Here is an 18,227-nt window from a genome sequence, read left to right on the forward strand (position 1 = left end):
CCTTTTTGATGTTTTTTTACCCCCAATAAACCAGTCCTTTTTCTTTCAGTTGGCGTGATTAAATTATGACAGTTTATTGGCCATCCAAATGATTGAAATGCTCAGTTGGCTAGTAACAAAAGAGATTTATGGGGAAAATAATTTGGGCTTTTACTTCTAGAGCCCTGATGGCCAATATAACCCAACCCACTTCTCCAGTCTTGCTTTGCTTTCAGCAAGGTCTCATTTGTAACAAAATGTCATATATTGTAAAACAGCGAGACTGTATTGCGTGTGGTGCATTGTGAAGTGATGAAAAAGACTTAGTTAACAAAAATCTAAAAGTATAGGTATGTTTATTGGTGCGTCGTCTTTTAAAAGGGTTTCCCAAGCATTTTAACCAAACTGTTTACCAGCTACAGCTTATCTCATTCTTACTCTCTCTTCTCTGTTCGTCTCTTCATGTCCCCAAGTTCAGGATCCCTGCTTTTTGTCTGCCGGCTTGTCCATTTTAAAAGTCTGATCTCTGCTGCCAGCTTCCTGATATGCTTATGTTATCAGTGAAGGGAAAGCTCAGAGGATTCAGGATAAAGTGCTGCCCTGCTCTCTCTTGCTCACCAAAGAGATCCAGATCAGTTTATAAGGTTTAGAAGTTCAGTCAGAGGTTTGCCCACCAAGAATGTGAGAAATGTCCCGAACATTTGGGTCAGTAAATTTCTTTGCTTTACATCTAGCTGGCTATCAAGATAAGCCACTAGACAAAAAAGCCGGACCCGAGCATGTAAATGATGGCACTCTTGTGGAGTGCATCAACCATGTTCACAGACAAGCATGTACCATTTATCGCCACTTTGTTGTGAAAGAAGACACCTTTTCTTGCTTAATTGATTCCAGTGGGTTTGGAGTGTTTTGCTGCTTGCTGGTATGTGCTGATGGCGCTTTGGGGTGCTTGGTGTAGTATTTGCCCAAGGGCTTCCCATCTGAAAAATGTTTTGAATCACCACAGCTATTTCACCACCAGCTGTACTGCCTATAACAGAATGGAGGAATAGTTTGTAGCTCTTGTTACACATAGGTATTTGATCCAGCAGACAAATGATATTAAATAAAAATATCTCCAGGGAGGTTTTTAGATTTTTTTTTTTTTTTTTTTTGTCCTGCTATTTTTAATTGTGTGCTCACGTGGGCTCACGGAAATGGCAGGTGATATAACCATTTTCAAAATGCCTTTCTGTTTTCAAATGTTGTGTCCAAATCAGAAAAAATAACAACCCCAGGTCCCTAAAGATTCTCAGCATCTATGAGAGTCCTGTATTAATTGGCCAAGGTTTGTGAATGGCAGCAGTACTGTAGAGATCATGTCTGTGAATCTCACAATTCGTACGGTGTGCTGAGTATGCAGCTCTGAGCTTTGATTTGTGACCACTTTTCCCTCTTTGCTGATACAGTTTGCTTTCTGCAGCTGTTGCCAAGATTTGCTGGACTGTTTCCTCAGCAAAGTAATTAATGTTTCAGTTTACCTGGCTGATTGTATTAGTTTCCTCACATTGTTCTAAAAGCCAATCCGACAGAGCATTACTCTCAGAAGGCTGCTGCAAAGCATCTCCTTTCAGAATTTCACTTCAATGGTCAAATAATTGATGAGTCAACAGAAAACAAGTAAGTCATCAATTTGTTTATTATCTGTAAATCTTTGAGCTTGTTTAGGCTTTGAGTGGTACCTGCATAACGCTGCCAGTGCAGGCAGAATGAATTCTACCACTAGTAGTCCTGAATGCAAACAAAAAGACACAGGCGTATAAGCAAAAAGCAGTCTGTATGTTTCTCTGTGTGTGTGAATGGCAAGACAGGGCAAGGAAACATGCAGGCGAGTGTGGGTTGATACATCACACTGGGAAGGGCAATTAGCTTGGAGCTAATGAGCGATATAATGACTGCAGCAAAACGCCGCTGACCAGGGGAAAATAGAAGGAACCCACTCAAAGCTAAAACCACAGAGGGCCACAAATACATAAACGGGATGGCATAATCAACCTCACCACTACAGCTGCACCTTGATGATTAAGGAACAGAGCATAAATCTTTTGCTCCATCTCATCTCTGCATATAAAAACTCCATAAATCAAGGCTTACCTCAGCTCCTGGCCTCCCATTACTTCCCTTTTGCTCCTCAGCTCAGGATTTATAAGGTGAATACTGCTGGCAGACAGACTGTTAAAGGTTTAGTTTTCTGTCAGTCGTTTGTCCATCATGTTTTTTCCTCCATCATTCAAGACTTGTGTTATGTGGCTAAGTTGTCCATTTTTTCTGTTTCAGACATACAGTCTGTATGTCTGCTAGATCTTATCTACCTAATAATGAAATAAGCACAGTAGGTTAATAAGAATTTTTAAATGACAGTCAGTTGTTGTAAAGGAGCTTTACGCAAGATTCAGAGTGTATGATTTGTCTGGACACGGTTCTAGACAAGGAGGTGGCTGAGCCAGTGGCTAGCAGCTAATGGTGCTAACTCACTGATCAGCACTTAACAACAGCAACAGAGCTGACAGAGCTAACAGTGTTAACCAGGGGAACCAGAGGGTGGACGCTACACTTCTTTCCGAATTAGGTGCAAATTGTCATTTCACCAGATGACATAATTGCTGTAAATGATTCCATGTCATTGTGACAGAGTCAACAGATATATTACAAACTACTGTCAAATAGCACTTTCGTGCTTGTGTGCGGAGCTCTGACCCAATAAAAGAAGGCTGTCCAGCCCACACTGTAACTGTGAGGTGTCACTTACAGTATCCATTCTTATGGGCAACACTCTTGGGATCAAAGCAATTAAACCCAACAATGAATGAATGAAACACTTACTGGCTGAGGTCAGTCTTGTTTGCCCCCCTGCAGGAACAGGACCCTAACATTACAGGTAATTTACAGGACTAATCTCAACCTGATTACATCAATATATAACCCAGTACATGGTCTGTCCTCTGAGACATCAGTTGGTCAATACTTGACCACATCAGCGACCTGGACATGGTCACTTGTGTGGCCCACAATCATATTAAAGTAGGGCCTCTTTATGGCATTGCTTGGTTTTGTAGTTGCAATGCTGTCACATTTGGTCTGCCTGAATGAGCTTTGCGGTGCTCCTTCTGGAATAATGAATTTGCTTTTCTTTTGAGATTATTACGTTCTCCTTGAATTCATCATTTTTGACAAACTGGATCTTTGAAACTCCTTTGAGGGCTGCCCAGCATCTGTTAGATGGAATAAAAACTGTGAACTCAGCACACACACTTGCCAGCAATGCATGTGCACATGCAGAGCCGCATGGCATGTTTTCCCTTCGCTCTGAAAGAAAACAGCTGCAGACATGACTGTTTGTATATTAATTATTCACCCCGTTATGTTGAATTCGTAAAGAAATTTTGTTTTTCTTGCGTACCTGCGGTGAAGTCATAGGCAACTGCATTTAACAACAGCAACTTCTACGGTACCATCCAAGTCTCATTTATCCAGTTGTATGCTCAGTACTTCCAAACTGACAGCCCTTTCTGACGGGAACCTGAATTAAAAGTGGAACGTATCGATGCTGTCGTCAAAGCCAGACTCCAGTGACAAATACAGTAATTGTACCTCGCTGAACATGGAAGCTGCTGGACTATTGCTGCCTTTATCACCTAGTTTATTATATATTTTTTGGTGAATCTGATTTTTCTTCATGAATTCAGTGTAACACGGGGTGAGAAATTGACATAAAAATGGTCATTTGATGGGTAGAGGTTGAAGTATTTCTTTAAGACAATGGACCAGGGTGTGACTGTAACATCCGACATTTAAGATAGACCTTTTTTGATATGTCACAGTAGGATGACTGAATTCTGGTTTGCAGCTTCAGTTTCAGGTTCCTGGTATTGTGCATGCTGGTAAAATATTTCAACTATGGAGTAAGAAAACTGTATATATTGAGCTGTGATGAGCACAAGCACTGTGATTTAGCAGCAAAGCAGTAAATTAGGTTCATAAGCTTTGAGATGGTCAAGATAAGGTATAAAGAGAAGATTTAGGGAAAGGGTGCAGATGGCTGTGGTTTGGTAAGAGTGTAGTGTGGATTGAGGCAATCTTTGAGAGACCTTCCTTCTCTTCCTGTAAGTTTGGTTAGATGCATAAGGACGCTAAGAGCTTAACGGAAACCACATATGGAGCTGGACAAAGAGGATGTGGAGTTGTTGAATAGAAGCTGAATGGATGTTGAACTGTGAAATACAATCCCTGCAGTTTTGTTTGTTTGGTTTACTTTAGTTCTCTGCAACATTATCCAAATTGATTCCAATTAGGGAATAAACCGCTGAGAGCATTGTTGTTTATGAGCAACCCGAGACATGAAACTGGTGTTACAACATTAGAGGTTTGTGTGCATGGGTGTGTGTGTGTGTGTGTGTGTGTGTGTGTGTGTGTGTGTGTGTGTGCCTTCCAGTATTCTCTGCAGGACAAAAGCTAGCATCTGACACTCCCTGTTTGTTGAAGCTATGCAGAAGCTCCAGGATCCCTAAGGTGGATTCCTCTCTGGGTCGTCTTAGTCCAGACTCCCTGTTGTTGTGGGGATCATCCATGAGGGGAAGATGAATTAACAGTCACACTGTTTTGTGCAGATATTTATTTGCTAGCAATTTTACTTGGGATTTAAACCCTAATTGTTTTTTAAGTTGTCCACACAACGTTTTAACAAATAAGACTTTGTGTTGTTTGTGTCAGTTAGCTCAAGATATGTGACCACACTGACATTAGTGGGAAGAATCATATTACATTATGCATGTTCCGCCAGACTGGTGGGATAGTCACGATGTGGGAGTTGATTAGATTGATACAGAGAGAAGAAAAGGAAATCAAGTTCCAATCAGTTCTGTGTTACCAAGTAACGTGAATTCAATATTGATCACTGCCAATCTGAGAGTAATACCGATAATTGCCCTCACTTGATTGGTTTATAACCATTTCATGTTGTACTTCACTGCCTCATGTCAATAACTAACCAGCGTCTGTATTTTCCTCCCTTCCCCCCTCTCCTACTTTTTGTTTGTAGCTCGGACCGACTGATGGATGACACAATAAGGTAAGACCTGCTTTCTGTCTGCCACATATGAGAAGACATATGTTTGCATACGTGACAGCTCCAACCCCCCCTCTCCATTGTCTTATCCACCAGCGAAATTAGACTCAGATCCCTCGGTATGTGTGCAAAAATTTACCTTAACATGGTTCAAATATATATGAAGCCCAACAGGCTCTGTTGAGCTTGGACTGGACACCTGTACAAAAAATATTCTTGTTTATTGTGTATCATTATTCAATAGCCACTGTACAGTATGGTAGAAATACTAACCTGAATGAGGTAATTAATAAATATAACCAAAGAATTGTCCTGCAACTGCAATATAGGAAAATTGTAATAAACTACTGGACATGTATAATCAAACTATATTCTTTTTGCTGCTGTAGGACACAGCCTACTGACAAAAAAAGAAGCGAACAGTATCTTTTTCAGCCTTTATCATCTGAAAATTAAAGACAAAAGAAGAAAAATGGGCAGAGCAGTTAGTGCCGAAATGTTCCTTACATAGAAATTGTTAGTATGTATTTCGTGCATTAAGAAAGAACTCCGTGATCGGCCTCATCCTTGCATTCTCCAGATCATCACAGAAACACCTACTCTCAGAAACACAGCTCACTCCTGAATGATTTAATTCAATTGTAGTTTTATCTTATGACAAATGGTTGTAATATTTCAAATTCATTTCCAAGAAATTATGTTTTTGTGTTTAGTATAGCAGTCATTTCTAACTCCCACTGTACCCAAGAGGCTCAGCAGCCATTGTTATTGCAAACACCAGCTATCCAACTGGAATTGCCAGTCATAGCAGTCACAAATTCAAAAGGTTTTATTGTTGCAGTCAGGACGAAACACCACGGACACTAGAATAATCTAAAATGAATCCAGAATCTGAAAGTAAATAAATTTACAGCTGAATGCGTCCACACACTTTTGCAGTACCAGGGTTTTGGTTGTATTGATCAAATGGAAAATTATGGTCTTTACTTTTTATTGGACTTTATAGAGCCCCTGTTGACACTTGGTGTCCTCGCACAGTGCATTATGTGCGTGTACATCATGAATGTTGCTGTATAATCCTCTGATTTATCAGTGAAGTGTATGAACTACACTGCAGATTGGATTCTCTCCCCAAAGACAGTGACGAGATGGATGACTGATATAAACAGTCCAACGTGCACTGAATGCCCATCAGCAAGCCTGTGTTATGTACATCTGGTGCATGAAATATCTGTATCGTCACTGAGCTTTAATACTATGATAATCTGGTCACATCTCTTGCCGCATCCAGGCACTGTCTCACTCCCTCGTCTTCTCTTTGCAGTTCTTGTAGTCGTACAACTGACGTTACATCCAGTTACTACTATTTCTGACATAACCAGCAGAATCACTGGTCAGTTTTGCAGCCTCAGTATAGGAGACTGTGATGTTTATTACAATTTTGGTGTTATTTGTTGTATTACATCCACACACAGTTCCGAGTCCACTCACTCACGACATAGCTCCAATCTCTGTCTTTGCTGTCTGTGGCACGGCAGCCCTCAGTGCTGATAGGCTATTGCACATGACGTGTAACCAATCAGTGCTGTGGGGGGCTACAGCAGAGTGGAGACTGCAGACAGGGGGGCTGCATCAGAGCCAAAACAGAGCAGTTTTTCAATGAATTTATTATCTGGGCTCCAAAAAAAAACCAAAAGAAATGCTGTGAAGACTATGATGACTTAATCACTGGTATAGCATGACGTGACCATGGCATTGCGGTGATGGGGTTATTGTGACATTCCCAACCTTTAAAGTCAGCCTGTTATTACCAGTGCAGAAAAATTTTTTACTTTGTAGATGTCTCTTACTGTAGTGCTCCTCAGGAGTTACAGCTTACTTCTTCCCCGAAGGTTTTATGGGTATTGTTTTGAGCATTGTTTTCTTTTGATCAATTAATTTTTAAATGCCGTTGCTCATTGTTTGTACCGATGATTTAACTCGAAGAGTACCATACACATCAAAGTCTTGGAAGTGCGCCAACTGCTCGTCACATCATGTTGTGGGTGCATACAATGAATGGCATGGTCACGTACTCAGAATAAGCCCTCCCACTTCACTGATTTATAGTTACCATCCATCTCTCACGACTCCCTGCTCCTTTCCCTCCCTGCAGACCTGCACAGATGACAAATATGTGGCTGAGAATTTATCCTCCCTCTTCCCAGACTGTTTTCTGTCATCTTCCTCCCCTGGTCCTCTTCCAACTGTTGCCTTTTCCATTTCCAGTCCTTACATCTTGTAAGCTATGCTTACCCAGAGATTGGCTTGGGCAGCGGTCTAACTGGTGGAATTTGTCTCTGAAATGGTGGATGATGCTGTGTGGTATTTCTCCCCTTATTTTCATTCCTTTCTTTCATCTAATTGCTCATTTTCCCTCCTTTTTAAAACCAACCTATACCATTGCATTTCTTCATCCTAACCCTCAAAATATTATCCTCCTGAGACCTGAACTTTTGTTTGGTATGCATTTTTAATTTTCTCCTAGCTATTTGGGAGCAGTAGGACCACATAAGTATAAAAAACAAAACACTGTCAACTATAATCATGTCCCAATGTCCTCAAACAGATGATAATTAAGTCCCGATGTCCTCAAATGAGAGGATAATTAAGTCCCAATGTCCTCAAACAAGACGATAATAAAGTCCCTATGTCCTCAAACGAGACGATAATAAAGTCCCAATATCCTTAAATGAGATGATAATAAAGTCACATTGTCCTAAAACGAGAGGATAACAAAGTCAAGATGTTCTCAAACGAGACGATAATCAAGTCCCAATGTCCTCAAACTAGATGATAATGAACACCCAATGTCCTCAAACGAGACAATAAAGTCACGATGTCCTCAAACGAGATGATAATAAAGTCACAATGTCCTCAAACGAGACGATAATAAAGTCCCAATGTCCTCAAACTAGACGACAATGAAGTCCCAATGTCCTCAAATGAGACGATAAAATCACAATGTCCTCAAACAAGATGATAATGAAGTGACAATGTTCTCAAACGAGACGATAATAAAGTCACAATGTCCTCAAACGAGATGATAATAAAGTCAGGATGTTCTCAAACGAGACGATAATGAACGCCCAATGTCCTCAAACGAGACAATAAAGTCACAATGTCCTCAAATGAGACGATAATAAAGTCACAATGTTCTCAAACGAGATGATAATAAAGTCACATTGTCCTCAAACGAGACGATAAAATCACAGTGTCCTCAAACGAGATGATAATAAAGTCACGATGTCCTCCAACGAGATGATAATAAAGTCACAATGTTCTCAGACGAGACGATAATAAAGTCCCGATGTCCTCCAACGAGACGATAATAAAGTCACAGTGTCCTCAAACGAGATGATAATAAAGTCACAATGTTCTCAAACGAGGCGATAATAAAGTCACCATGTCCTCCAACGAGACAATAATAAAGTCACAGTGTCCTCAAACGAGATGATAATAAAGTCACAATGTTCTCAAAAGAGACGATAATAAAGTCACGATGTCCTCCAACGAGACAATAATAAAGTCCCGATGTCCTCAAATGAGATGATAATAAAGTCACGATGTCCTCAAACGAGACAATAATAAAGTCATGATGTCCTCCAACGAGACGATAGTAAAGTCACAATGTCCTCAAACGAGACGATAATAAAGTCACGATGTCCTCCGAGACGATAATGAACTCCCAATGTCCTCAAACGAGACAATAAAGTCACAATGTCCTCAAATGAGATGATAATAAAGTCACAATGTTCTCAAACGAGTTGATAATAAAGTCACATTGTCCTCAAACGAGACGATAAAATCACAATGTCCTCAAACGAGATGATAATAAAGTCACGATGTCCTCCAACGAGACGATAATAAAGTCACAGTGTTCTCAGACGAGACGATAATAAAGTCACGATGTCCTCCAACGAGACGATAATAAAGTCACAATGTCCTCAAACGAGATGACAATAAAGTCACGATGTTCTCAAACGAGACGATAATAAAGTCACCATGTCCTCCAACGAGACAATAATAAAGTCACGATGTCCTCAAACGAGACGATAATAAAGTCATGATGTCCTCCAACGAGACGATAGTCAAGTCACAATGTCCTCAAACGAGACGATAATAAAGTCACGATGTCCTCCGAGACGATAATAGTCACAATGTCCTCAAACGAGACGATAATAAAGTCACAATGTCCTCAAACGAGATGATAATAAAGTCACGATGTTCTCAAACGAGACGATAATGAACTCCCAATGTTCTCAAACGAGACAATAAAGTCACAATGTCCTCAAATGAGACGATGATAAAGTCACAATGTTCTCAAACGAGTTGATAATAAAGTCACAATGTCCTCAAACGAGATGATAATAAAGTCACAATGTCCTCCAACGAGACGATAATAAAGTCACAATGTTCTCAGACGAGACAATAATAAAGTCACAATGTCCTCTAACGAGACGATAGTAAAGTCACAATGTCCTCAAACGAGATGATAATAAAGTCACAATGTTCTCAAACAAGATGATAATAAAGTCACGATGTCCTCCAACGAGACGATAATAAAGTCCCGATGTCCTCAAACGAGATGATAATAAAGTCAGGATGTCCTTCAACGAGACGATAATAAAGTCACAATGTCCTCAAACGAGATGATAATAAAGTCACGATGTTCTCAAACGAGACGATAATAAAGTCACAATGTCCTCAAACAAGATGATAATAGTCTTGATGTTCTCAAACGAGACGATAATAAAGTCACAGTGTTTTCAAACGAGATGATAATAAAGTCACGATGTTCTCAAACGAGATGATAATGAACTCCCAATGTCCTCAAACGAGACAATAAAGTCACAATGTCCTCAAATGAGACGATGATAAAGTCACAATGTTCTCAAACGAGTTGATAATAAAGTCACAATGTCCTCAAACGAGATGATAATAAAGTCACGATGTCCTCCAACGAGACGATAATAAAGTCACAATGTCCTCCTCCGAGACGATAGTAAAGTCACAATGTCCTCAAACGAGACGATAATAAAGTCACAGTGTCCTCAAACGAGATGATAATAAAGTCACAATGTCCTCAAACGAGATGATAATAAAGTCACAATGTTCTCAAACGAGATGATAATAAAGTCACGATGTCCTCCAACGAGACGATAATAAAGTCCCGATGTCCTCAAACGAGATGATAATAAAGTCACAATGTTCTCAAACGAGACGATAATAAAGTCACAATGTCCTCAAACGAGATGATAATAAAGTCACGATGTCCTCCAACGAGACGATAATAAAGTCACAGTGTCCTCAAACAAGATGATAATAGTCCTGATGTTCTCAAACGAGACGATAATAAAGTCACAGTGTTCTCAAACAAGATGATAATAAAGTCCCAATGTCCTCAAACGAGATGACAATAATAATAAATAATAAATGAAACGGTCTATTCCATATCTCTCTCCACCTGCATTTTGAATACAGGTTAAAAGGTTGGGTTTTTTTTTTTTTTTTTACCTGCTACCTGCCTGTTTTGCTTTGTGGGGTGATATTAAAATGAAAAGTACCCAACTTTTTAATGTCTATGGAGTGTCCTCTTTCTGTGGTGACCTTTGCTGACAACTCTAATTTCCATTTCCCTGTGGTGCATATCATAACACAGAACAACCTTGAAATAAATGCTAAGGTGGCTCTTATACAGAATTACTTTTTTAATAAGTTGGGTTTTTTTTATGTTAGAGGTTATTTTTTTATGGCGTTTTTCTTGTCTGAGGAGGGTGTCGTAAATTTTGATTGTAAAACCCTCTGAGGCAGAATTATTGGTTTGGGGTTTTTGGTTATGTAAATATAATTGGACTTCACTTGAAAATTTGACAAATTGAGACCACTCCTGGATCACTTTTAAACAACGGTTCACTGACTGATCACATACAGTGTGTGTGTGTGTGTGTGTGTGTGTGTGTGTGTGTGTGTGTGTGTTCAGGGAGTCTTTCTCCTCCAGCTCTGATTCTCATGAGCTGGTTAACATTGAGATAAAGGCTTGACGAGGTGCTGGAGTCAGCAAAGTGTTTATTCCTGACTGAGGAGAACACGATCCCCAAAACACTGTTCCAGGCCAAGACTGTGGACTGTCAGGAGATGCCATGACCTCACACACACACACACACACACACATTCTCTTTGGACCTGCTGCTAATCAGCTTTTCAAGCCAAGAGTAAACAACTGTGATGATTTCATTGTTTTGACCTGCCTCCTATGGGGCTCTGTCCCTCTGCTATGGGAGGGGTTTGTACCCTGTGGCTAGTGCTTACTGGTTCCCATCCTGCTGTTCAGGAGGTACACAGTGCTGCTGTGCCACCTGTTTTTGAGCATATTAACACTTTACTTAAGTATATTTACTTTGGTGGTTTCAGGGAGCTGATTCTTTAACTTAAATACTCCCACTGTGGAGGGATCAAGTGTCGGCTCAGTAGCTGCCATTGATTATTGTGTGTAACAGATGCCACCGAGGACAAACACAGAGCCTGAAAGTTTTCCTGCCAAATGCCCAGCTGCACTTTCCTGCAAGGAAAGTTGCTGAGGCCCAAGATTGAGAACAAGAGAGCTACAATATCACAGCAATTCTATACCCTCCTTTTACAAGCCAAGGCGGCTTACACACATATTGTAGGCACCCAAGGAGAATGTGTGAGACGGAATTACATTTCATCCCATTTCCTTGAAGCATGGAGGTCCATACAAATGTGTAGTCTTTCAGTACCTGTTTTTAATCACGGCACAGGAGCATATCAGTATTTGCCAACTATGTTTCAGTCCGATGTTGTCTCACATCCTATAATGTTCAGTGTGAATGGATGTGTATTAGATGGAGCCACATAAGTGAAAACTAGGGATGTCAGATCGGGTATCGGCACCGATCACGTTATTTTTACAAAATCGAAATCAGTAATAAAAGATCAGAGGAATCAAAACAACAAAATATGGCCAGGTTTTTTTATCTATGTTGTTCATTGTTGCCTCTGCTTTCCAATGTATTGTAATCGAGCGTGCGAGGTTCGCCTAACTGAGTGCAGCTAATGAGCAATAAACGGACAGGAGTCGAGACAACAGGTTCAGCGGCCACCGCTTCTCTCTTTATTCCAAACAACATAGCCACACCTAACAGCGGAACCTCGCCTACCACAGCCCTACAGCAACTCTGGAGGGACAATTTGTTTACAATTCAGAATTTGTTTAAATTTTGTGCTGCTGAACCACCGATAAGCTTTTTGGATACTATTTAAATAAAAAACAAACCTTATGGGACAACTTGGATGCATTCTTTTTTTTTTTTCTTAATGCTTTGCAAAGTATCAGATCGGACTCGGTTTCAAAATAACGATCGGATGCAAAAAAAAAAAAAAAAAATGTGATTGGGAAAATGCATTTAACTTCTTTCAGCAGGCAAAATATTTGATGAAATATTTTATTTGGGATTGATTTAATTTAATTTAAACAGTTTTGGACTTGCCAGAGTGAGATGCAATATTTCAACACAACTACGTTGATTTTAAATCAGATATCTGCAAGAAGTTTTCTCTCCATTTTTTATTTAGTTTCAGCTGACACAATAATTTGGTTTAGAAACTGTATTTTCTTGGATCACAGATATGCTTTCCTGCACCAAAAACAAATATGGTAAGTTTTTGAGTTGACTCGGGCCCTGACTTAGGTCCTATCTACACATATACATATGTTTAAAACAGATATTTTCCCCGTCTGTTTTAATTTAAAAAAAAAAAAAAAAAAAAAAAAAAAAACTGTCCACACGACCGTCATTTTACAAAATATCCCCATCTACACCGGAACACAAAACAACTCCAAAAAAAAAAACCTACTGGAGATCTCATCACCGATGACTCCCCTTTGATATAAAGACGAAGGGGCTTACTCTAAGATACAGGTGATACTCTGGACATGCTTAAGTTTTCCTTTCACTCTTCATCGACAACAATCCCACTCTCAAAATTGTTCCACCGTCTGCTGGTTTGGCTGGTCCTGATTATGAAAACCTACAGTTCTGGCATAAAACCACAGACACTGAGGTGGAGCAAAATCCCTGGGTGCAGCTGATGCCTCCAAACGTCCATGAAGTGTAAAATAGTCATTAGACCAAGCAATGCTAGCAACACTTCAAGAAACAGGTAGTCTGCAGTTGTTTCAGGCTCATGCCCATTACATAAAGCAACAAAGGGCATGTGCAAATTGAGAAGATGATGGTATCGTTTCCCAAATGCTCCGTTTTACACATCTACACAGATGCAAAGTAACCAGAGTTTTGAAATCTCTGCATCTTGAAAGGAGTTTAAAAATATCTTTGTTTTAGTGACCTACAACTCATGCATGTGGACAAGAGGCAAAAATACAGAAGTTTTGCAAATATCTGTATACGTGTAGACAGGGTCTCAACCCAGAGCTTTCTTCTAGACATGGTGCTAGAATTTACATGAAGGGACATTTTCTTAATACTAAGACATAATTTAGATGGTTCTGTTGTTCTTCTTTACAGCGTCAAACTACGCCTCCTCTTATCCTTTAAACTGGACACTCATTTCTCAAAAAAAAATCCGCTGTTAGAATTGAGTTACTAATCATATGTGGCAGTCGGAGGCACTTTACAGTACTAATAACTGCAGCTACATGCAGCATATTATCATTTCTTAACTCATTTCTCTCTCTGCCTCTTTAGCATTGCCATGGCGACCAAGGAGAATATGACCTCCCAAAGGGGCATGCTGAAATCCATACAGAGCCGGGTCAACACACTGGCCAGTATCCTTTGTGTTGCTCGTGTGCATGGTTGTGTGTGTAGGAGGGGGCAAAAAGAAGAACACACAGTATATTGGAAGCTGAAGGGTTCCTGGTATGTAATCAGAAATCAGTGCTAACATATTGCTTTTCAGTGATGGACAGTGGGTCCTTGTTAGCAGGATTTATGGGGGTTGTATCAGGAAGCAGCTGGGCCATTCACCCAAATTATCTTTTGATTTGTAGAGGTCAAACAATGCAGTAAAGGTCTACAGCAGGTTGAGAAGGGGAGTTTCACTTTTCCACAGTGTTAGTTCATGTCAGCACTGAGCTTCGTCAAGTCTCCAGACCAGCCCCAGTTAAAATCCTGCAATCTTCAGTATTTCGCACTCGTTTAGGTTTTTACGAGGTATTGACAGCCAAGGTGTTTGATCCGTATCTGCTATCAAATGTAAGATGTTTTGTAATTTATATATGTGTGATCTTCCTTAACCTGTGACTCTCTCAGACCGTTTCCCAACCATCAACAATCTCATCCAGCGAATCAACCTGCGGAAGAGAAGGGACTCTCTCATCCTTGGCTCAGTGATCGGCGTCTGCACCATTCTCCTCCTGCTCTACGCTTTTCACTGAAAGCAGATCCTGGTGACATCTTTAAAGGAGCAGGATTGATCTGCTCTTTGTAACATGGGAACCCCAGGAGACTGAGCTCAATGATTGGAGGACCCTGGAGGCTCCTGAGCAGAAGGACATTCAGTTGGTCCGGTTCCTGGACAGGAACAGATTTGGCCAACACGAACTACTGAACTTGTATTTAGCAGTGGGACAGATGGAGGGCTGCCAACAAGTGAATGGAGACCAAAAGTACAAATAAGACTAGATTTTAATCAATTATATTGATAACTCACTTGGAGAGAAACAGGGAAGTGTGAAGAGACTGAGAGAATGAAAGATGTATAATTCTTTTCCACAGGTTGAAGGATTTTTAGTTGAATGGTCCTTTTTAATTGATGAAGTGGGATGCATAGTTCATTGTGGGCTGTAAAATGTGAATTAATAAATTATTCATATCGGTATGTGTAAAAAAGTGTGTGACACTACTAGATACTGAACACTCAAACATTTTATTTTTCAAAATATATGATGGGAACTGAAAAGCATATTGGGCCTTCTCATTTCTGAGCAAATTTAACGAACAGGATGCCACAGCAGGGCTCAAACATTTCCATTTCTACATTTCTGTCTCAAAAAATATTACAGCTGTGTTTATGCGTCCATGCCAGCAACAGCTGTGGCTGGAGGCATTATGTTTTCAGGTTGTCTGTCTGTCCCATATTTTTAAACGGCTTATTTCAAGAAGGCGTTGAGGAAATAGCTCAAATTTGGCACAAACAGCCACATGTACTCAGGGATGAACTGATTGGATTTTAGTAGTCAAAGGTCAAAGTCACTGACTTCTCATCTGTCTCATTCCCATGAATGCAATGTCTTTTGAAGGCCTTGAGAGAATTTCCTCAAATTTGGCACAAACAGCCACATGGACTTAAGAATCAACTGATTAGATTTTGGTGGTCAAAGGTCAAAGTCAATGTGACCTCTCATCGATCCCATTCCTATGAATGCAATGTCTTAAGAAGGCCTTGAGGGAATTTTCTCTAATTTGGCACAAACGTCCACTTGGACTCAACAATGAACTGATTGGATTTTGGTGATCAAAGGTCCCAAAACATGCTTTTGGCCTTAACTTAAAAATGGTTGGACTAATTATGACAAACTTCACACATGTGTCTAATAGAATAAAATTAAGAGTAAGTGACATTTTATATCCAAAAGGTCAAAGGTCAGTTTCACTGTGACATTATAATGTTCTGCAAAAACCCTTCTCTGGCCATTATTCAACACCGTAACTCAGGGAACACAAGGGGAGATACTTGGTCGGATATTTGATTGATGACACTGTTCTTGGGTGTTCCACTTTGAAATTGTGCTAATAGTAGAGATCTTCTGTGCTGCTGGGGTGAAGGTGTGTGTGAAGCATCCATGTTTTAGAATATGTAGCTTTTTTGCATCAACATCCATATTTGAACCACTGTCCACTGTCATGGCTACAGATCAGTCAGGACAGACATAGATGTAAACTGTAACTCCAACTTGACTTGTTTGTGGAAACACATATTTGCGAGGTGGTAATTCTAGTTTTTAGTACTTCATACCTCTATTACAGAGTTGGTAGTGGTTATGGTAAAATAGACCTTCACTTCTATAGTACCTCTCTAGTCATGTGATCACTCAAAGTGCTTATAACACTATATGTCTCACAGTTTCACACTGGTGGCTGGGGCCTACCATTCACGGTGCCACCTGGTACTCAGCTGAAACACAGCCACAAACCACTGGGAGCAATTTGGGGTTCAGTATCTTGTTCAAGGTACTTCCACATGCGGGCTGGAGGAGCTAGAGATTGACCCGCTCATTTTCCAATTAATAGACAACCCACTCTACCTCCTGAACCACAGCTGTCCAATGCTAGATAGAGTGAGAAAATAAGGTCTGTGGCTGGACTTGAACCAAGAACCTTGCACCAAGACACTTGAAAGTGACACTGAATTAATGTGACATATCAAAAGAAAATGAACAGGCAACCATTTTGATATTAAAAGTAATATAACTTCTAAAACAAAAATTACGAACAGCCTCTAAACTGGGAAAATGTTCTGCCTTGTTGTAAAATACAATAGACTGTATATCTTTGGGTTTTGGAGCACTGGTTAAACAAAGCAAATTTTGTATTGGCATTCTTCACTTTTTTGAAATTTTATAAAGCAAATTATTAACTGATTAATCAACTGAAATATAGGTATATAAAAAGTAAAAGGTAAAAGCAGTTCTTGTGTTTCCTTTGGTTTGGTGACTTATCCAAGAGGCTTCATCAGATCTGCTGACTGACAGACCTTTGAGTCGTTAAGGTCAGCCATGACGGCTATCAGATTCATGTGAAATAAGCATTTTTGATGAAGCTTCTTTGAGGAGTGAAATGTCTTCAACACCAAACCAGTTCTTTCACCCTTAGTGCACTACGTCTAGGTTTCTATAGAAGAAAAATAGAGACATACTGCTTTGATAATCGGCTGTTGAGGGGGTTAAATGTTCGGCACATATAGTGTGCCTGGCAGAGCCCATGAATCTCTTATTTGATTTCACTCCACCCTAAACACAAAGTGACATTTGCCTTTGAAGGTGGGAACTAAAGCATTCATGTGAGGAGGGGATGATTACAGTGATTACAGCAATGTGAAAGCACGGCAGCTGTGTGAGAAACATCAATGTGTTGTCTCACAGCGTCAGACTCACTTCAGTGGGCTGAAGAGGATAAATTTGGTTTCTTGTCCTCATTCCCTCTCTTTGATGCCTTCTTTGCAAAGAAAGACAAAGTAAAGAAAACAGTAGCCAGACAAGCTTTGCCATCTTCCCCTGAACTTTCTTCAGAAGGGAAACCCTGTGTTTAAATCTAAATTTGGTCCAGACATGTAAGTCTGCTGATGCATTGAGCTCCTGAATATGCCAGCCACTCAAAGTGAACACCACCCAAGCAGAACTAAGCGCCAGATCCTCTCACTTAGAAGGGTCGCGCCACAGTAACTTCTGACAAGCACAGAGTTAGTTTATTCAGCAGCTGGCATGTAAGACAGAAGGCTGGTTGTCTGTGTCTCTGTAGAAACAAAACGGCTATTTTAAGCTGTGTTTGTGAAAGAAAAGGGATGCTTCACTCGTCTGATGACACAATGGTCTCCATCACTTTTCTCTGCCCATGTTTCCTGATGGGTTAAAAGGCTTTTGGAGTGTGAGGTACAGGACAGACAGGTTCATTCTTTTGGCAAATTAAAGAACCAAGAATCTGTATCTGAACCCAGAAAGCTTTTACCTGTAATAGTAGAAAAGATGCAGGTTTTTGTGTTTCAGGATTGCATCAGGCAGCGACTCTGCAGAGTGTGTAGGTGCTGGGAGCTGGCTTTAAAAGCACAAAATCTGTCATGAATTCTTCATTTTCCCCTTTTTTCCAACAGAGCCATTTATAACCCACTGTAGTGGCAGCCATGATAAATGGTGTTTGTGTGCCCTAAGGCACAATTGTGTATCAGGCCCTGCTGTATGTACAGGGAAGCAGCAGCAACAATATAGTGCAATCCAATACAACAGCACTGCAGAGTTGAATCAATCGCTCTGATTCAGTCTCAATAACTGAACATTACACAGTAATACTGTATTCACAATATAATCCTTTATCACACTGTACAGGTGAGAGGAACTGTGCTTACA

The 18,227-nt window shown here is 40.2% G+C and overlaps 1 protein-coding gene across 1 annotated transcript in view; it reads left to right on the top strand.

Annotated features, from left to right (window-relative positions):
* The window catches only part of gosr1 (golgi SNAP receptor complex member 1), a 33,367-nt gene extending 18,381 nt beyond the window's left edge, over positions 1 to 14,986 (top strand). Inside the window, exons 7-9 of the mRNA XM_033632335.2 lie at positions 5,057 to 5,086; positions 13,852 to 13,934; positions 14,419 to 14,986. Of these exons, the coding sequence (XP_033488226.1) occupies positions 5,057 to 5,086; positions 13,852 to 13,934; positions 14,419 to 14,543 (238 nt within the window). The 3' untranslated portion in view covers positions 14,544 to 14,986. The remainder of the gene's footprint in view (positions 1 to 5,056; positions 5,087 to 13,851; positions 13,935 to 14,418) is intronic.
* The last annotated feature ends 3,241 nt before the right edge of the window (positions 14,987 to 18,227 follow it).

This window comes from Epinephelus lanceolatus, chromosome 4, assembly GCF_041903045.1.
Source record: "Epinephelus lanceolatus isolate andai-2023 chromosome 4, ASM4190304v1, whole genome shotgun sequence".
Lineage (NCBI taxonomy): Eukaryota > Metazoa > Chordata > Actinopteri > Perciformes > Serranidae > Epinephelus > Epinephelus lanceolatus.